This window comes from Elephas maximus, chromosome 13, assembly GCF_024166365.1.
Source record: "Elephas maximus indicus isolate mEleMax1 chromosome 13, mEleMax1 primary haplotype, whole genome shotgun sequence".
Taxonomy (NCBI): Eukaryota; Metazoa; Chordata; class Mammalia; order Proboscidea; family Elephantidae; genus Elephas; species Elephas maximus.
The window spans coordinates 67043635-67063539 of NC_064831.1; the positions used below are offsets into that span (position 1 = coordinate 67043635).

The 19905-nt window shown below is 39.4% G+C and overlaps 1 protein-coding gene across 13 annotated transcripts in view; it reads left to right on the forward strand.

Moving 5' to 3' along the window:
- SCAPER (S-phase cyclin A associated protein in the ER) overlaps positions 1-19905 on the forward strand; it is a 495697-nt gene that overhangs the window by 388320 nt on the left and 87472 nt on the right. For all 13 annotated transcript variants that reach the window (XM_049852841.1, XM_049852843.1, XM_049852837.1 and 10 more), the window contains one exon: positions 12419-12651. In XM_049852841.1, coding sequence (XP_049708798.1) covers positions 12419-12651 — 233 coding nt within the window. The remainder of the gene's footprint in view (positions 1-12418; positions 12652-19905) is intronic.

Below are 19905 nucleotides of genomic sequence, written 5' to 3' on the forward strand. Positions count from 1 at the left end.
AATAGGACTTCAACATAAATCTTGGGGGGATACAATTCAGTCCATATTGTTGCTGCTGTTGTAGTTGTTTTTGTTGTTATTAAGTGCCATCAAGTTGGTTTTCGACTCTTAGTGACCCAATGTGACAGAACAGAACTGTCCAGTAGAGTTTTCTAGGCTACAATTTTTACGGAAGCAGATGGTCACATCTTTTCTCCCACAGAGCCACTGGGTGGGTTTGAATCACCAACCTTTCAAATAGCAGCCATGTACTTAATCACTGTCCATCCAGGAAACAAAACAAGTCACTGTAAAAGCAAAACATACAGGGAACCACAATGAACTCTTAAAAATTAAAAATAAAGTTGATGAAATTAAAAACTCAGTAGGAGGACGGGAAAATAAAGTTAAGAGAATCTTCAAAGAAGTAGGACAAAAGAAAAAAAGATGAAAAATAGGAGAAAAAAATGTAAGAAAATCCAGGTCCAAAAAATTCAGTAGAGAAAATGAATGGGAAGAAATTAGCAAAGAAATTTTCCCAGCAATGAAACACATGACATTTATATTGAAAAGGCCACTGAATTTTAGCATAGTAAATGCAGATCTATACCAAGACACAAGAAATCAGAGATCAGACGTTTCTAAAAGTTGCCAGAGAGAACGAAATAGATCATGTACGAAAACATTGGAAATTAGCTCGGACTTTGCAACAGCAGTACTTGAAGTAGAAAATAATGGAGCAATCCTTCAAAACTCTGAAGGAAAATGAGTTCCAACCAAGAATTTTATATGCAGCCAAACCATTAGTCAAATGTAAGGATGGAATAAAGATATCTCAGACACGCAAGGTCTCTCTTTTTTTTCCCCATGCATCCTTTTGTAGGAAATTGCTAGAATATATCCTGCAACAAAATTAGGGAATTATATGGGGTGAAAGAGAAGACTTGGGATCTAAGAAATAGGAAATTTAACCCAGGAGTGAGATGAAAGGAATCCTTAGGATGAAGATGAAGGGCAAGCTCAAGATGAGACCGTGTAGCAGCTTTAGAAAGCATCCAGTCCAAATTAGAGCAAGAGGATGGTGGGTTTCAGGAAGAATGTCTCCACTGAGAGGAAGAAAGAGTTAACAATCCCTGATACGTTTGAAGGAGTCCCTGGGTGGTGCAAATGGCTAATACTCTCAGCTGCTTAACTGAAAGAGGTTCAAGTCCACTGAGAGGTGCCTCGGAAGAAAGTCCTGGTGATCTGCTTCCAAAAGATCACAGCCACTGAAAACCCTATGGAGCACAATTCTACTCTGACACACATGGAGTCGCCATGAGTCATAGTTGACTTAATGGCACTTGGTTGTTGCTGATGTATTTGAACTTGATATGATTTTACTTTAACCAAAAAGATTGAGGATAAATTAATAATACATGAATAGGAAGTTCAGTAAATGAAAAAACAGTTTTTATCTCAAAGCCCTGGTGGTGCCGTGGTTAAGAACTCAGCTGCTAACCGGACGGTTAGCAGTTTGAACCCACCAGCCACTCCATGGGAGAAGGATGTGGCAGTCTGCTTCAATAAAGATTACAGCCTTGGACACACTACAGGGCAGCTCTGCTCTCTCCTGTAAGGTCACCATGAGTTGGAATCAACTCTACAGTAATGGGGTTTTTTTACAGGTATCTCAGTGAAGCCAGAAATTTGTACAGGAAAGTAAATATAGTCATCACTTATTATAGTAATAGCTTAGCTATGAAAAATATTTGCAGTGTTAAAAGTGAAAGAAACAATGGCTATGACTATAGAATCATAATAGAATCCATACTCTATACAATATTGATTACTGCAGAATCAACAGTACTGTGAACCAGATGTTCTGATCTCTCCCCACCCCCCCCGCCCCCCACCTTCTAAATATGTGGTAGAATAGCACTTTCTGGCTCCCTTATGGTTGGGGTCGAACTATGTGACTAGTTCTGACCAGTAAGTTGTGAGCAAAAAATAGTGTGTGTCACTTTCAGATGGAATATTTAATGCTGACGTAATACCCTCCAGAGATCTTTTTTCCCTTCTGACACTGTCACCAAAAATACTCTGTATTATCCAGTACAGTTGCCACTAGCCATATGTGGCTATTTAAATTGAATTAAAATTAAATTGAAAATTCAGTCCCTTAGGCACACTGTCCGCATTTTAAGTGCTTAGTTGCCACATGAGCAGATTCAGGACATTGCAGATTAAGACGTTTTGATCATCATAGTGGTGCTTTGACACCTCAGTTTCAGAGTAGGGAAAACAATGGTGCTGAGCAGAGCCCCAGCCAGCCTGTGATGGGCATGTCATTTGAATGAGAAAGCTTTATTGCTAGAAGTCACTGAAATTTTTGAGGGATATATCACTGCAGCATAATCTAGCTCACCCTGACATATAGAAATCCTGGAGTTCAAACCCCACTCCTGATATCACTTTCTGTATTGGGATAGGCTAGGTTGTGCTAGTCACAATCTGAAGAAGCTTCTGTAACTGTTTTATAACTATTGTAAAGTTTCAAAGAAAACTTTTTTCAATTAACTGGAGCACACACTGCAAAAACATTCTACTATATACCAACTCCTCACCTACTGACATGATTAGGTTCCAAATGGCAGGTCATTATGCAAAAGTGGAGGATGATCACATCAGATCATAAGATAGAGGGTGACTACATTATTACATAATTGCCAAATGACATCATTACATAACTGCCGAACCACTGAGAATCATGGCCCAGGCAAGATGACACATAACCTTAACCATCACAGCCAATGTTAGTCTCACCTTGCACCTGGGTATTCATTACTGCCAGATGTACATTGTTAGTGCACAAAATCAGTCCAAAAGTAGATTTTTTGCTTTTGTCATAAATGCGAAATGTCGGATAATGGGATAGTCGGTAAGTGAGGAGTAGGTGTAGTTACACTGATGTAGGAATGACTGCACCTGCGGTGGTCAGAGACAACTTACACACAATCAACAGTCAGCAAGGTTATTCTCAGAAAAATGACATTTATGAAGGGACTATTTGCGTATGTTTATAAATACCCTCTTTCTGGATCCAAGTGACCATTTATTTCTCTACCTTTTGATTGAACTGGTGCAGGTAAAGAGTGAGATTGAGGCACAGCTCATTCTCACTGAGTAAGCACATTTGTGGAATGTAATGGTGTACCAAGTATTTTCCCATCCATTTTCTTATTTGAACTTCTTGTAATAGTCCCAGGAGGTAGACAGATAAAGAAATGAGAGCTCAGAAATGTGAAGTTGTTACTTAAAGTCATACCACCTGCTAGATAAAGAAGTGGAACTTGAACACAGTGCTGTCTGACTACAAGTCCAAACTTCTTACCTCCCACCATTGGCTTACTATTTCTGCCCCTTTCTTGGTAGTAAGGTCTTTAGGAGGCAGCTCCTTCTCTCCCTAGGGAGAATGAATGACCTCTTATGGAGCCAGCATCACATGGCGAGACCAGAGCTCCCAGCCGGATAATTCCATACCTAGTCACTGTACTTCTAATCATCCTTCGGTGTAAGAACCAGTGTTCATGCCCAGCAGCATTTACTCCTGGTAGTACAGGTAGTCCCCAACTTACCACGTATTCCAGTTACAATGAACTGCACCTATGACTGCCTTTTTTTTTTTTTTTTTGGTACATCTTATCACCAGTAATGTGAAGTACATACAGTGTTACAGAACGTAATTTGCAGATGTGATCATTCTTAGATGTTCACTCACAGACACTCAATGTTATGATTTATAAAGATACTGATAATAAAAGGCAATAATAGTGAAAACTAAAAAAAAAGGAGATTTGACTTATGTCAGAACCAACTTACAATGGAGTACTCGGAAGGGAACCCAGTCATAAGTCAGGACTGACTGTAGTAGTAGCCATAGTAAGAGTAGCAATTGTAGTAGTGATGTGATGTTTAGCTATGTTGCAGACACCGTTCTAAGTGTTTTATATATATTGATTTATTTTAAACTCCCTGCAATCCTATGAGAGATCATGTTTTTATGCAAATAATGGACACTTTCTATGTTTGTTCGCCAACCTCTCCCTCCCCCCACCAAGGTATTTTCACAAGTGGGCTATGCTAATTTTTTTACAGCAGCTGTAAAAAAAAATTGGCCTGGCAGCACTTACGAAAATACCTCACTGGGGAAGGAGTGGCTGGCAAACAAACATAGAAGGTGTGTATTATTTGCATAAAAATTACAGTAGATATTATGATTACATCTGACAGATGAGGAAACTAAAGTATACAGAGGTTAAGGAACTTGTCTCAGGTCATCTAGCTGCAGGGCCAGAACCCACACCCAGGTTCTAACTCCAAGTCCTAACTTTTAACAACTACATTTACTTCCTGTAAAACATACACAAAGAGGGCCGAATGTGATCCTATGTACTGGGAAAAGAACTGTTTTGCCATGTTGCGATAAATGCAGATTTCATCCTAATAGAGAAATTTATATTGTGCTTTCAGTGCAAGTTTACAGTTCAAGTTAGTTTCTCATGCAAAAATTTATATACACATTGTTATGTGACCCTAGTTGCTCTCCCTACAATGTGATGGCACACTCCTCCTTTCCAACCCAGATTTCCCAGATCCATTCAACCAGCTCCTGTCCCTTTTTGCCTTCTCATCTCACCTCCGGATAGGAGCTGTCCATTTAGTCTCATGTATCTACTTGAGCTAAGAAGCACTTTCTTCACGGGTATCATTTCATGTCTTATAGTCTAGTCTATTTTTAATCTTTGTCTGAAGAGTTGGCTTCAGCAATAGTTTTAGTTTTGGGCTAACACAGAGTCCAGGGGCCATGTCTTCTGGGGTCCCTCCAGTCTCAATCAGAGCATTAAGCCTGGTATTTTTACTAGAATTTGAGTTCTGCACCCCATTTTTCCCCAGCTCTGTCTGGGACTCTGTTGTGTTCCCTGTCAGGGTGATCACTGGTGGTAGCTGGGCACCAAATAGTTCTTCTGGTCTCAGGCTGATGTAGTCTCTGGTTTATGTGGCCCTTTTTGTCTCTTGGGTTCATATTTTCCTTATGTCTTTAGTGTTCTTCATTCTCCTTTGCTCCAGGTGGGCTGGGACCAATTGATGCATCTTAGATGACCACTCACTAGCTTTTAAGACCCCAGATGCCACTCACCAAAGTGGGATGCAGAACATTTTCTTCATAAACTTTGTTATGCCAGTTGACCTAGATGTCCCCTGAAACCATGGTCCCCAGACCCCCACCCCTTCTACTGTGTGCATCGAAGTGTTTGGTTGTATTCAGGAAGCCTCTTAGCTTTTGGTTAAGTTTAGTTGTACTGACTTCCCCTGTATTGTCAGTTGTTCTTCCCTTCACCTAAGATAATTCTTGTCTACTATCTAGTTAGTGAATACCCTTCTCCCTCCCTCCCCACCCTCGTAACCATCAAAGAATGTTTTCTTCTGGGTTTAAACCTTTTCTTGAGTTCTTATAATAGTGCTCTCATACAATATTTGCCCTTTTGTGACTGACTAATATCGCTCCGCATAATGCCTTCTAGATTCACATGTTATGAGGTGTTTCACAGATTCATCGTTATTCTTTATCATTGCATAGTATTCCACTGTGTGAATATACCATAATTTGTTTATCCATTCATCCATCGATGGGCATCTAGGTTGTTTCCATCTTTTTCTATTGTGAACAGTATGGAAGTTAACATGCGTGAGCATACATCTATTCATGTGATGCCTCTTATTTCTCTAAGATATATTTCAAGAAGTGGGATTGCTGGGTTGAATGGTAGTTCTATTTCTAGCTTTTTAAGGAAGTGCCAAATTGATTTTCAAAGTGGTTGTACCATTTTAGATTCCCACCAGCAGTGTATAAGTGTTCCAGTCTCTCCACAACCTCTCCAACGTTTATTATTTTGTGTATTTTGGATTAATGATAGCCTTGTTGGGGTGAAATGGTATCTCAGTGTAGTTTTGATTTGCATTTCTCTAATGGCTAATGATGGTGAGCATTTCCTTATGTATCTGTTAGCTGCCTGAATGTCTTCTTTGGTGAAGTACCTGTTCATATCCTTTGCCCATTTTTTAATTGGCTATTTTGTCTTTTAGTTGTTGAGGTTTTGAAGTATCTTGTAGATTTTAGAGATTAGACTCTGATGGAATTGTCTTAGCCAAAATTTTTTTCCCTGTCTGTTGGAAATGTTTTGACTCTTTTGGTGAAGTTTTTGGATGAGCATAAGTGTTTAATTTTTAGGAACTCCCAGGTATCTAGTCTCTCTTCTGTTGTTTGTGCATTTTTAGTAATATTTTGTATTCTATTGATGCTATGTATTAGGGCTCCTGTCAGTGTCGCTGTTTTTTCTTCCGTGATCTTTATCATTTAAGATTTTATGTTTAGGTCTTTGATCCATTTTGAGTTAGTTTTTGTGTGTGGTGTGAGGTGTGGGTTTTGTTTCCTTTTTTTGCAGACGGATATACAATATGCTAGCACCATTTGTTAAAGAGACTGTCTTTTCCCCACTTAACAAACTTTGGGCCTTTGTCAAATATCAGCTGCTTCTGGATGGATGAGTTTACATCTGGATTCTCAATTCTGTTCCATTGGTCTATGTATCTGTTGTCGCACTAATACCAGGTTGTTTTGACTACCGTGGCAGTATAATAGGTTCTAAAATCAGGTACTGTGAGGCCTCCCACTTTGTTCTTCTTCAGTAATGCTTTGCTTATCCAGGGCCTTTTCTCTTTCCCATATGAATTTGGTGCTTTGTTTCTTCACCTCATTAAAAGATGCCATTGGCATTTGGATAGGGATTGCATTGTATGCGTGGATCACTTTGGGTAGAATTGACATTTACACAATGTTGAGTCTTCCTATCCGTGAGCAAGTTGTGTTTTTCCACTTATGTATGTTCTTTAGATTTCTCGTAGCGTTCAGTGTCTTGTAGTTTTCTTTGTATAGGTCTTTTACGTCTCTAGTTAGATTTATTCCTAAGTATTTTATTTTCTTGGGGGCTGTTGTAAATGGTACTGATTTGGTGATTTCCTCTTCGAAGTTCTCTTCGTTGATGTGGAGGAATCCAACAGATTTTTATATGTTTATCTTATATCCTGATACCTTGCTGAACTCTTCTATTAGATTCAGTAATTTTTTTTTTTAGGGTTCCTTAGGGTTTTCTGTGTATTAGATCATGTCATCTGCAAATAGAGATACTTTTTACTTCTTCCTTACCAGTTGAGATGCTCTTTATTTCTTTTTCTAGCCTTATTGCTCTGACTAGGACCTCCAGCACGATGTTGAATAAGAGTGATGATAAAGGACATCCTTGTCTGGTTCCCATTCTCAAGGGTAATGCTTTCAGACTCTCTCCCTTTAGGGTGATGTTGGCTGTTGGCTTTGTATAAATGCCCTTTATTATGTTGAGGAATTTTCCTTCTATTCCAAGTTTGCTAAGAGTTTTTATCACAAATGGGTGTTGGACTTTGTCAGATGCCTTTTCTGCATCAATTGATAAGATCATATGGGTCTTGTCTTTTGTTTTATTTATATGATGAATTACATTGACTGTTTTTCTAATGTTGAACCATCTCTGCATACCTGGTATGAATCCCACTTGGTCATGGTGAATTATTTTTTTTGATATGTTGTTGAATTCTATTGGCTAGAATTTTGTTGAGGATTTTTGCATCTATGTTCATGAGGGATATAGGTCTAATTTTCTTTTTTTGTGGTGTTTTTACCTGGTTTTGGTATCAGGGATATGCTAGCTTCATAGAATGAGTTTGGGAGTATACCATCCTTTTCTGTGCTCCAGAATACCTTAACTAGTAGTGGTGTTAACTCTTCTCTGAAAGTTTGGTAGAATTCTCCAGTGACCGTCAGGGCCAGGACTTTTTTTGTTGTTGTTGTTGGGAGTGTTCTAATTACCCTTTCAGTCTCTTGTTTTGCTACAGGTTTATTTAGTTGTTCTTTTTGTGTTAGTTTAGGTAGGTATGTGTTTCTAGAAATTTGTCCATTTGTTAGAGTACAATTTTTCATAGTATTCTGTTATGATTCTTTTAATTTCAGTTGGGTCTGTTGTGATATCGCGCATCTCATTTTTTATTCAGTTTGTTTGCTTCCTCTCCTGTTTTTCTTTTGTCCGTTTGGCCAGTGGTTTATAGATTTTGTTAATCTTTTCAGAGAACCAGCTTTTGGTCTTGTTAACTCTTTCAATTGTTTTTCTATTTTCTGTTTCATATAATTCTGCTCTAATTTTTATTATTTGCTTTCTTCTGGTGCCTGAGGGCTTCTTTTGCTGCTCTCTTGCTATTTGTTTGAGTTCTTGGACTAATTCTTTGATTTTGGCCCTTTCTTCTTTTTGGATGCATGCATTTATTGCTTCAAATTGACCTCCAAGCACTGCTTTAGCTGTGTCCCAAAGGTTCTGGTAGGATGTGTTTTCATTGTCGTTTGAGTCTGTGAATTTCTTTATTCCATCCTTAATTTCAGTGCTTTGGATTGTGTTAAGGCTTGCTTTATGGCCTAATATGTGGTTTGTTCTGGCGAATGTTCCACGTGCGTTGGAAAAGAAAGTATACTTGGCTGCTATTGGGTAGAATGTTCTGTATATGTCTATGAGATCAAGTTGGTTGATAGTGACAATTAGATCTTCCGTGTCCTTTTTGAGCTTCTTTCTGGATGTTCTGTTCTTCAGCAAATTGGTGCATTGAAGTCTCCTACGATTATTGTGGAGCTGTCTATCTCTCTTTTCAATGCTGTTAGAGTTTGTTTTATGTATTTTGGTGCCCTGTCATTGGGTGCACAAATATTTATTTTGGTTATGTCGTCCTGGTGCATTGACCCTTTAATCGTTATTTAGTGTCCTTTGTTATCCTTTGTGGTGGATTTTTCTTTAAAGTCTATTTTGTCAGAGATTAATATTGCCACTTCTGCTCTTTTTTGGTTGTTGTTTGCTTGATATACTTTTTTCCATCCTTTGAGTTTTAATAAGTTTGCATCTTTAAGTCTAAGGTGTGTCTCCTGTAGGCAGTGTATAGACGGATCATGTTTTTTTAATCCATTGTGCCACTCCCTGTCTCTTTATTAGTGCATTTAGTCCATTTATATTCAGCGTAATTATTGATGGGTATGAGTTTAGTGCTGTCATTTGAAGCCTTTTTGTGTGTGTGTTGTTGACAGTTTCTTTGTTCCCCTTAATTTTCTGTGCTGAGTTGTTTTTCTTTATGTTTTTTCATCTTTTTCATTGTTGTTGATTTTGTATTTGCTGAGTCTTTGTTTTCCTTGTTGTTTATTTTGATGTGTAAGATTGTTAGTTTCCTTTATGGTTACCTTAATATTAATCCCTATTTTTCTATGTTTAAGCCAATCTTTGATTTCTTTATATTGCCTTGTCTTCCTTTCCATATGAAAGATCTATGACTACATTATTTAGTCCCTCTTTTTTGTTTTAATGTTGTCATCTTTTACATATTGACATCTGTTTCCCTGTTTTCAGTGTTTTAGCTTTGATTTATTTTTGTGACTTCCCTGTATGTATTGATACCTGGTTGCCCTGTCCTGTCTTGGGTCATTATCTGATATTATTGATTTTCTAGCCAGAGGACTCCCTTTGGTATTTCTTGTAATTTTGGTTTGGTTTTTGAAAATTTCCTAAATTTCTTTTTATCTGGGAATGCCCTAATTTCACCATTATATTTGAGAGACAGTTTTGCTGTATATATAATTCCCGACTGGCAGTTTTTTTCCTTCAAGGCTTTATATATGTCATCCCCTTGCCTTTTTGCCTGCATGGTTTCTGCTGAGTAGTCCAAGTTTAGTCTTACTGACTCTCCTTTTTAGATGACTTTTCATATATCCCTACCCACTCTTAAAATTCTCTATCTTTGGTTTTGGTGAGTTTGATTATGTCTTGGTGACTTTCTCTTGGGATCTACCTTGTGTGGGGTTCAGTGAGCATCTTGGATAGATATTGTCTCATCTTTCACAAAATCAGGGAAGTTTTCTGTTGACAAATCTTCAGCAGCTTTCTCTGTATCTTCTGTTATCCGCCCCTGTTCTGTCATTCCAATCACTTGTACATTATTCTGTTTGATAGAGTCCCACAAAATTCTTAGGGCTTCTTCATTTTTTTTTAATTCTTTTCTCTGATTTTTCCTCAAGTATGTTGGTGTCAAGTGCTTTTTCTTCAATCTCAGTAATTCTGACTTCCATTGCCTCAATTCTGCTTCTATGGCTTTCTACTAAGTTGTCTGATTCTGAAATTTTATTGTTAATTTTCTGGATTTCTGTTTGCTATCTCTCTATGGATTCTTGCAGCCTGTTAAATTTGTCATTATACTTTTCTATAATCTTCTTAAGTTCTTCTATTGCTTTGTGTGTTCCTTGGCATGTTCTGAGTTTTGCCTGATATCCTTCCTAATCTCTTAAAGAGTTCTGTATATTAATCTTTTGTTTTCTACCTCTGGTAATTCCAAGAAGTTCTTTTCCTCTGGAGGATTTCTTGATTCTTTGTTTTGGGAGCTTGTTGGAGCCATCATAGTCTGCCTCTTTGTGTGATTTGATATTGACTCTTGTCTCCGAACCATCAATAAGGTATTATATTTATTTATTTTATGTTTGCTTACTGTGTCCTTGCTTCTTGTTTTGTTTTGTTTTCATATGTCTAAATAGCTGCTTGTGTGAGCTAGTTTGATTATTGGCACCTTTGAAGCTCTAATGTTCTGTCAACAGGTGGTTAGAGTTGTTACTAGGTATATGAGCCCAGGAGTCTGTTTACTCTTCTTGTATGGATTCAGCTCAGGTGTCCAGGTAGTCAGTCACCAAGTGTGTGGTTCAGGCTCTCACCTAGTGTCTTAGATGAGCAGGGGTGATTGGAGTAGGCACACGTATCTGGCTGCAGTAGGGGGTCATGTGCTAAGCAACGCAGGGGGCTGACAGCTGCCCCTGAGAGTCTGGGAGGAAAGCGTGTCCCTGTTCCCTGGAGTGCGTAGGTGGGTGGGTTTTACAGCCAGACTATGGGAACCCAATGCTGTTGGCTCTAAGGACTGGGAGGCGCCACTTATTCTTGTACCCCTGTCACAGGTGACGTAAGTGGTGTGGGTGGCCCCTGATGTGGGCTGGTGAAGACCTTGCTTAATGGGCAGAGTGGTGTCAGATGTCACGAACCTGTCACTCCACCATATAACTGATACAGTTGAAGTTAGGTTTCAGGTATGTTCCCTGTTGTACTGTGCTAATGAGGGCCTATGCTGTTGAAATGGGCTCACATAGGTCTATGCCGGGGTAAAAGGCAAAGTTCTTGGACCCCTTATGCCTGTGCCTAGGCAAAGGAGATGTGCTTTCCCTGAGTTCCTGGGTTAGGGAAGCTGGCAGATTATTTTTTCCTGTATGTTAATTTGTTCCCTCTCCAGGGCTGGGAAAATGGCTTAAGGTGCATGGCAGGTTCTACTTCCAGCCCAGATGACGTGGCAATCACTGAACCCAGCCCGGGACCCAGTGCAGAGTGAGAGGGGGTGGGTAAATGGGAAAAAGGTTCTTCCCGAAGTGGGTGTTTTTTCTTCTGCACGGTAGGTTAGGCGCATGTACTTATCTTTTGCCAATTGATTGCTGCTTTTGACTGGTTCTGGATTCTTGAGTAGACTCTCCGCCACTAGGTCTCTCCTGATGTGGAAAACACGTTCCAAGCATACTGCTTGTCTCACCCGATCTTGGCCTGCAGAGTGCCAGTTCCCACCAGGTCAGGTCTGTCAACTCCTCGCTGCTTCTGAACCATCTCTTCCTCCCCCTGCCACTCAGTCCCATTCTTCACTTTTGCCTTTCATGTTCAGGGCTCCTTGATCATAATGTATAATCAATTCACTTGTTTTTGTAGGGTCTTTGTGGTAAGGAGGACCACAGGAAGTGTCTGACTATTCCACCATCTTGACCCTGCCTCCTCCTAATAGAGGAATTTAGATTAGCTATTTTAAAAATTCACTTTAACGAGAAACAGTGGTGTCAGTTTACCAGTTGGTTTGTTTTGAGTTCATATAAATTATTTAATATAATTTATTCAATTGAATAAATAGTATTTACTGAGCACTTACTATGTGCCTAGGCAAGTCCTAAGCATTTTATGAGCATTGTCTCATTTAATCCTCAAAAGAACCTTACGATATAGGTACTGTCATTATCCCTGTTTTATAGATGAGAAAATTGAAATTTAGGGAGTAATAACCTGGTGCCCAAGGTCCCCCAGCTCATGAAGGCAAAGCTTAGATTTAAACTCAGCAGTCTGACTTCAGAGGCCATGCTCTTGAACATTTCAGATTGCCACCTATAGAATTTCAAAAGTATTTATGATTGCAGGAATTTTCCAAAGCTTCTCTGTCCATTTTTGGTGGTTTTATAAAAATACATTTACTATATTTTTTTTTAATCTAGGTGTATGTTCCAGATGAAAATAATGCTATTTCAGGAAGAAATACAAATAAGCAAGTATTTGAAGGCTTGACCACGGGACTTCTCAAAGTCAGCTCTGTGGTTTTTGGCTGCCTGATTGCCAATCGACCAGATGGAACCAGCCGGCCAGCTACACCAAAAATATCAACACAGGAAATGAAAAACAGGCCCTCACAAGGTGATGCTTTTAACAGTCGAGTTCAGGACCTCATCAGGTAAAATTGGTAGACTTCTTAAAACTTTCTTCTTTGTTAAAACGAATTATTTTAAAATAATTTAAGTCTTAGTGCCTGTATGATGGCCGTGGTTCTCACAACCCCATCCACAAATTCCTGGTAGAGAATGCACCTCATTTTGTAGAAAGAAGGAAAATTCTATTAATGAAAACCAACATAGTTAGATCTCAGCTGTCATTCTTGACATTTAGGTATTTGATATTAGAATATGTAGTGTCCAGGCTTTTACGACTTTCTTGGTATTAACTCTTTGCAACTGAAGGGACTTCTGAGAATTCACCCATCTCAGATCATCTCTGTTTGTGAATTTCATTCAGGATTAAAACAATAATAATAGCTGCCATTTATGGAGCACCCATTATGTGCCAGGTATTAATAGAGGCTTTACAGATACAGTCTGTTTAATCCTGTATCAGCCCTTTGTATGTACTCTTGTAATTCAGACTTTGTAGGTGAGGAAATTGAAGTTCAGAAAGGTTAAGTGCTTTGTCCAAGTTTATGTAATAAATAAGTTAAAAAAGTAGGTAGGAGAGGTGAGACTGGAACTCAGGTGTAGCTAGAGTCCCAACACCTGTATGCTCTCCACTGTGCATATGTGATAGTTTCTGACACCTGTTCAAGGTCAGACTTACTTCCTTCTAAGGCCATCTTTTCTCCAGGGAAATTTACTAGTACCCTGGCATCTGAACTTTTTCCCTCATGAATTTTGAGTCAGGTAGGACATTTAATTTCCTAACAGGGTTCCATCTGGTGTTAATCAATTACCTGTCCCACCTTTCAACAATTCTTCTTTAGTCTGCACTGATTTCTGGCTCCCAAAATTCACTCAGTTTTTTGTTCTCTGAAGCTTATGGTAGGCTAATAGGAGGAAGAGGATTCCCTCCTCTGCATTGCTTCTTTCACACTTCATAAATTTCCCCTGGTTTCTTGTAGTGCTTTCTTGGGAACAGTTGTTTTCATTCAGTGTCTTTCGTACCCTTGATTACTGCGCTCACTTATCCCTTCCATCTGCCTAACCCTCTTTCCCCAAGCATATTTATTGCTGGAGAGCACTGGGCCCTTTGGGTCTACAACCATTTATCTTATAGCACTTGACTTTTACCCTCCCTGGCCTTTCTCTCAGTTGCTTGATCCCATTCAATTTCCCCATGTCCTTTAGGTCACTGTAGAACCTAACCTTCTCTGCTGATGAATGCCATTCTGTCCTAGCATTCTCCCTTGGGCTATACCCTGTGATGCAGCAGCCCTGCACTCTTGTCCAGACAACTCAGCCACATGCCTCAGCTGTGATGAGGCGGAAGATCCAGCAAAATGCTTCACTGCAATTCCAATGGGCCTTCTGGGGGAAAATACATACATTTTCACATATATTATTACAGTTCTCAGATCCTTCTTAAAGAATGAGGGTATTAGAAATTTTTTTAAAAAATTAACAGTGGTATTCTGCGAGTGGTGAAAGGATATAACACTGACATGTACCTTTCCTGATTTTAAACCACAGAATATCCACTTGTTCTGTTCGAACAACTGCTCTTGGCCTGTATACAGGTGCCACGTGAGCACAGTTAAGTGTTCGGGAATTGACGTTCTTCGCAGTGTTATCCATAATTTGCTGTGATCCACATAGTCCAGTACCTTTGCATAGTTAGTAAAATACAAGTGAACATCTCTCTTGTATTCTCTGCTCTCAGCCAAGATCCATCTGACATCAGCAATGATATCCATCGTTCCATGTCCTCTTTTTAAATCTGGCTTGAATTTCTGGCAGTTCCTTGTCAATGTACTGCTGCAACCGTTTTTGAATTATCTTCACCAAAATTTTACTTGTGCGTGATATTAGTTATATTGTTTGATAATTTTTACATTCTGTTGGATCACCTTTCATTGGAATGGGCATGAATGTGAATCTCATCCAGTTGGTTGGCTAAGTAGCTGTCTTGTATCCTTTCATCATACTTATTCAGTCGGTATGCCAAGTAGATAATCCAAGAAACTGGACTGTATGAAGAAGAATGCAGCCTCAGGATTGGAGGAAGACTCATTAACAACCTGGGATATGCAGATGACATAACCTTGCTTGCTGAGAGTGGAGAGGACTTGAAGTACTTACTGACGAAGATCAAAGACTACAGCCTTCAGTATGGATTACACCTCAACATAAAGAAAGCAAAAATCCTCACAACTGGACCAGTAAGCAACATCATGATAAGTGGAGAAAAGACTGAAGTTGTCAAGGATCTCATTTTACTTGGATCCACAATCAATGCCTATGGAAGCAGCAGTCAAGAAATCAAATGATGTATTGCATTGGGCAAATGTGCTGCAAAGACCTCTTTATATTGTTAGATGTCACTTTGAGGACTGAGGTGTGCCTGATCCAAACTGTGGTATTTTCAGTCACCTCATATGCATGCAAAAGCTGGAAAACGAATAAGGAAGAGCAAAGAAGAATTGATGCCTTTGAGTTATGATGTTGGTGAAGAATATTGAATGTTCCATGGACTGCCAGAAGAACAAACAAATCTGTCTTGGAGGAAGCACAGTCAGAATGCTCCTTGGAAGTGAAGATGGTGAGATTCCTCTCACATATACTTTGGACATGTTATCAGGAAGGACCAGTCCCTGGAGAAGGACATCATGCTTGGTAAAGTAGAGCATTGGTAAAAAAGAGAAATACCCTCAATTAGATGAATTGACACAGTGGCTGCAACAGTGGGCTCAAACATGGCAACGATTATGAGGATGGCATGCAGGATTGGGCAGGGTTTTGTTCTTTTGTACATATGGTTGCTATGAGTCAGAACCGACTTGAGGGCATCTAACAACATAACAGTCTGCTATGCCAGATAACTTACTTGGCTTGACAAGGATGATTGACAACCACAGTACCTGAGAACAAGCCCATGTCACTCTCTGACTTGAAGCACTTTTGATAAATATTGTTTTCTTAGAGATAATGGATTGTAAGTTGGCTTGATGATGCCTGTATTTAGAACCACAAACCACATCTCGAACTGTATGACAGTGAAAATCCAACATACCAGTATTTGTGGGATGGTGTTAAAGTAGTGCTTGGAGAAAATAATGTGTAGTTTCCAATGCTTATATTTTAAAAATGGGAAGGCTTCAAATCAATTATTTAAGTTTCCACCTTAACAAGCTAGAAAAAGAAGAGTAAATAAAACCCAAAATGAAAAGGAAGAAAATAAATATAAAACAAACAATAAGGAAAATTAACAAACTCAAAAATTATTTCTTTGAAAAGATTAATAAAATTGATAAGCCCCTAACAAGACTAATTAAGGCTAATATCATGAATGAAAAGAGGAAATAAATATCACTACAGATCTTACAAACCAGATATTAAAATGATAAGGCAATATTCCAACAACTTTATGACAATAAATTTGACAACTTAGATGAAATGGGCAAATACAAGAAGAAATAGGAAAAAAAATAGCCCTACAGCTAATAAAGAAATTGAATTTGTAATTAAAAATCTGTCTGCAACACATGTATTTTTTTTTGCTCTGTCAGCTGGGAAGGCTTAGAAGCAATGACTTCCCAGTAACAATGAGCACACCTAATGACCAGATCTTAGTTTATAATACCATTGTCCAATAAAATGAATTAGGGCTCCTTGGAGAAATAGGTGGTTCTAGGAATGGGGCAAGAAATATACAAGATGAGTCTGTAACATCTTGCAGTGCCTCATAGAAAGTAAAGTACTTAAAACACACAAACGCACAATGATGGGTTTATGTCAGGGGGACATGGGAGCCAACAGAAAGAGCTCCTGATGGCCAAAGTTGGAACAATGTTAAAAACAAAATAAAGAAAGTAGTATTGGATTTGGAGCCCTGGTGGCGCAGTGGTTAAGTGCTCAGCTGCTAACCAAAAGTGTGGCAGTTCGAACCCTCCAGCTGCTCTGTGAGAGAAAGATGTGGTGGTCTGCTTCCATAAAAATTAAAGCCTTGAAATCCCGTCTCGTGCAAGGGAGAAGGAAGGAAACCGAAGATACAAGGGAAAGATTAGTCCAAAAGGTTGATGGACCACAACTACCACAGCCTCCACCAGACTGAGTCCAGCACAACTAGATGGTGCCCACTTACCACCACAGACTGCTCCGACAGGGATTACAATAGAGGTTCCCAGACAGAGATAGAAAAAAATATAGAACAAAATTCAAACTCACAAAAAAAAAAAAAGACCAGACTTACCGGCCTGACAGACTGGAGAAACACCAAGAGTATGGCCCTGGATACTCTTTTAACTCAGCACTGAGGTCACTCCTGAGGTTCACCCTTCAGCCAAAGATTAGATAGGCCCATAAAACAAACAGTAATACACGTAGTTCAACCATGTATACAAACTAAATGGTCACACCAGTGCAGAGACAAGGATGGCAAGGCAGGAGGGGATAGGAAAGGTGGACAAATGGAAATGGGGAACCCAAAGTCAAAAAGGGTAGAGTGTTGACACGTCAGAGGGTTGGCAACCAATGTCACAAAACAATATGTGTATTAATTGTGCAGTGAAAGACTATATATATTTTCTTTTATAGAAATATATATGCGTATATATATAAAAAAGATTACAGCCTTGTAAACACTATGGGGTAGTTCTGCTGTGTCCTACAGGGTCACTATGAGTCAGAATCACCTTGACAGCAATCATTTTTGTTATTATTATTATTACAGTTTTAGTATTAGATTATAACCCTACATCTAAAATAAATACCCATGAATTCATATTGATATAAATAGATGATTGAATACGTATAGGGGGGAGAATAGACAAAGCTGCCATGCAGGAGAATTCCAAATAATTTATGTAGATACTCTGCCCTCGGGGAAGTGAGGCATAACCTAAGCAGTTTTCTCAAAATTGTCAAAGTCGAGGTGGAGCCAAGATGGCGGAATAGACAGACGCTTCTGGCGAGCCCTCTTTACAACAAAAACCTGGGAAACCAAGTGAAATGAGTATATTTATGACAAGCTAGGAGCCCTGAACATCAAAGGCAAGCTTAGAAAATGAACTGTGGGGCACGGGGAGGAAGAGACGGTTCAGAAGTAGAGAGGAGTTACTGGACCTGAATCGTGGGGAGCCCTCAGGCACCATTTCCAGGAGCAGCGGCGGTGGGCTGCTACTAGCATTCAGCTGCAGTTTCCTCAGGGAGAAGCAGCCAGCCACACAGCCCACTCACACCTCCGGAACCAGAGAAGAACGGCGCTCTCTGCAAAAGCTAAGTACTTGCATATATTTTACTGTGCTCCCCCTCCTACCCCCAAGCCGGCTTCAGCAACTGAATTCCTTGGGCCTGAGATAGGCCTTGCTGAGCACCTAGTGCCATCCTCCCGGCCTTGGTGAAGGAATAAATTTGCAGTTAGGGGAAAAGATAATTTGCCAGCTCCACTAACCAGGGGAGCTCATGACAGAAGCGGCTCCTGTCCAGGCATAAACAGTCTGTGGACTTTGAGTACCTTTCCCCTCTGCATGGACCTGTGTGAGCCTATTTCAGGAGGATAGGCCCTTGTTGGTAGACTCCAACATTTTAGCTGTCTGGCGGAGAGGTGGGTGTTTGATATTTGACATTGCTTTACCTATTAAACAGGGTCCTCACCTACCCACATCAGGGGCCTAAGGACTGGTAGCTCTACTCAGGTCACCCAGCCACCCAAAACAGGAGTCCAAGAATAACTGGTATCTCCAAGTCCTTACAGCCAGAAACATTGGGTACCCATGGTCCATCTGCAGAACACACCCACCTGTACACTCTAGGGAACAGGGACATGCTTTCCTCAGAGACACTTGGGGGATGATTCTTCGTCCCCTGCCTTGTTCAGAGTGTGACACCCTGCTTCAACCAGATACTGGTGCCTACACCAATCACCCTTGTCCCTCTAAGACTGTAGGACAGAGCCTGTACCACACAGTTGATGATCAGCTACCTGGACACCTGACCTGAATTCATACAAGAAAAGTGAATGGACTCCTAGACTGATATACCTGATAACAGCTCTAGCCATCTGGGGACAGGATGTCAGAGCTCCAAAGGCGAAAGTAATCAAGTTAGCTCACTCAAGCAACCCATTTGGGCATATCAAAACAAAACAAAGCAGGAAGCTACAACACATTAAGCAAACATAAAATAAGCTAATACAATAACTTACATATGCTTCAGAGACAATAGTCAATATCAAGTCACATAAAGAAGTGGACCATGATTGCCTAAACAAGATCTCAAAACAAAGAATCCAGGGATCTTCTAGATGAAAGTGCATTCCTGGAATTACCAGAGGCAGAATACAAAAGATTAATATACAGAACCCTTCAAGACATCAAGAAGGAAATGAGGCAATACGCAGAACAAGCCAAGGAACACACGGATAAAGTAATTGAAGAAATTAAAAAGATTATTCAGGAATATAATGAAAAACTTAATAAGCTGGAGAAATCCATACACAGACAGCAATCAGAAATTCAGAAGATTAACAATAAAGTTACAGAAGTAGACAACTCAATAGAAAGTCAGAGAAGCAGATTTGACCAAGTGGAAGGCAGAATTTCTGAACTTGAAGATAAAGCATTTGGCATTAATATATTTGAAGAAAAATCAGATAAAAGAAGAAAACAAACCTTAAGAATCATGTGGGACTCAATCGAGAGAAATAACCTAGGATTGACTGGAGTACCAGAACGGGGAAGGATAACAGAAAATACAGAGAGAATTGTTGAAGATTTGTTGGCAGAAAACTTCCCTGATATCGTGAAAGATGAGAAGATATCTATCCAAGATGCTCATTGAACTCCACATAAAGTAGATGTTAAAAGAAAGTCACCAAGACATATTATAATCAAACTTTTGAAAACCAAAGATAAAGAGAGAATTTTAAAAAGCAGGTAGGGATAAACGAAAAGTCACCTACAAAGGAGAGCCAATAAGAATAAGCTCAGACTACTCGGCAGAAACCATGCAGGCAAGAAGGCAATGGGATGACTTATATAAGAAATTGAAGGAAAAAAATTGCCAGCCAAGAATCATATATCCAGCAAAACTGTCTCTCAAATATGAAGGTGTAATTAGGACAGTTCCAGAGGAACAGAAGTTTAGAGAATTCATAAAAATGAAACCAAAACTACAAGAAACACTAAAGGGAGTTCTTTGGTTAGAAAATCAATAATATCAGGAATAAACCCAAAACTAGAACACTGGGCAGAGCAATCAGAAGT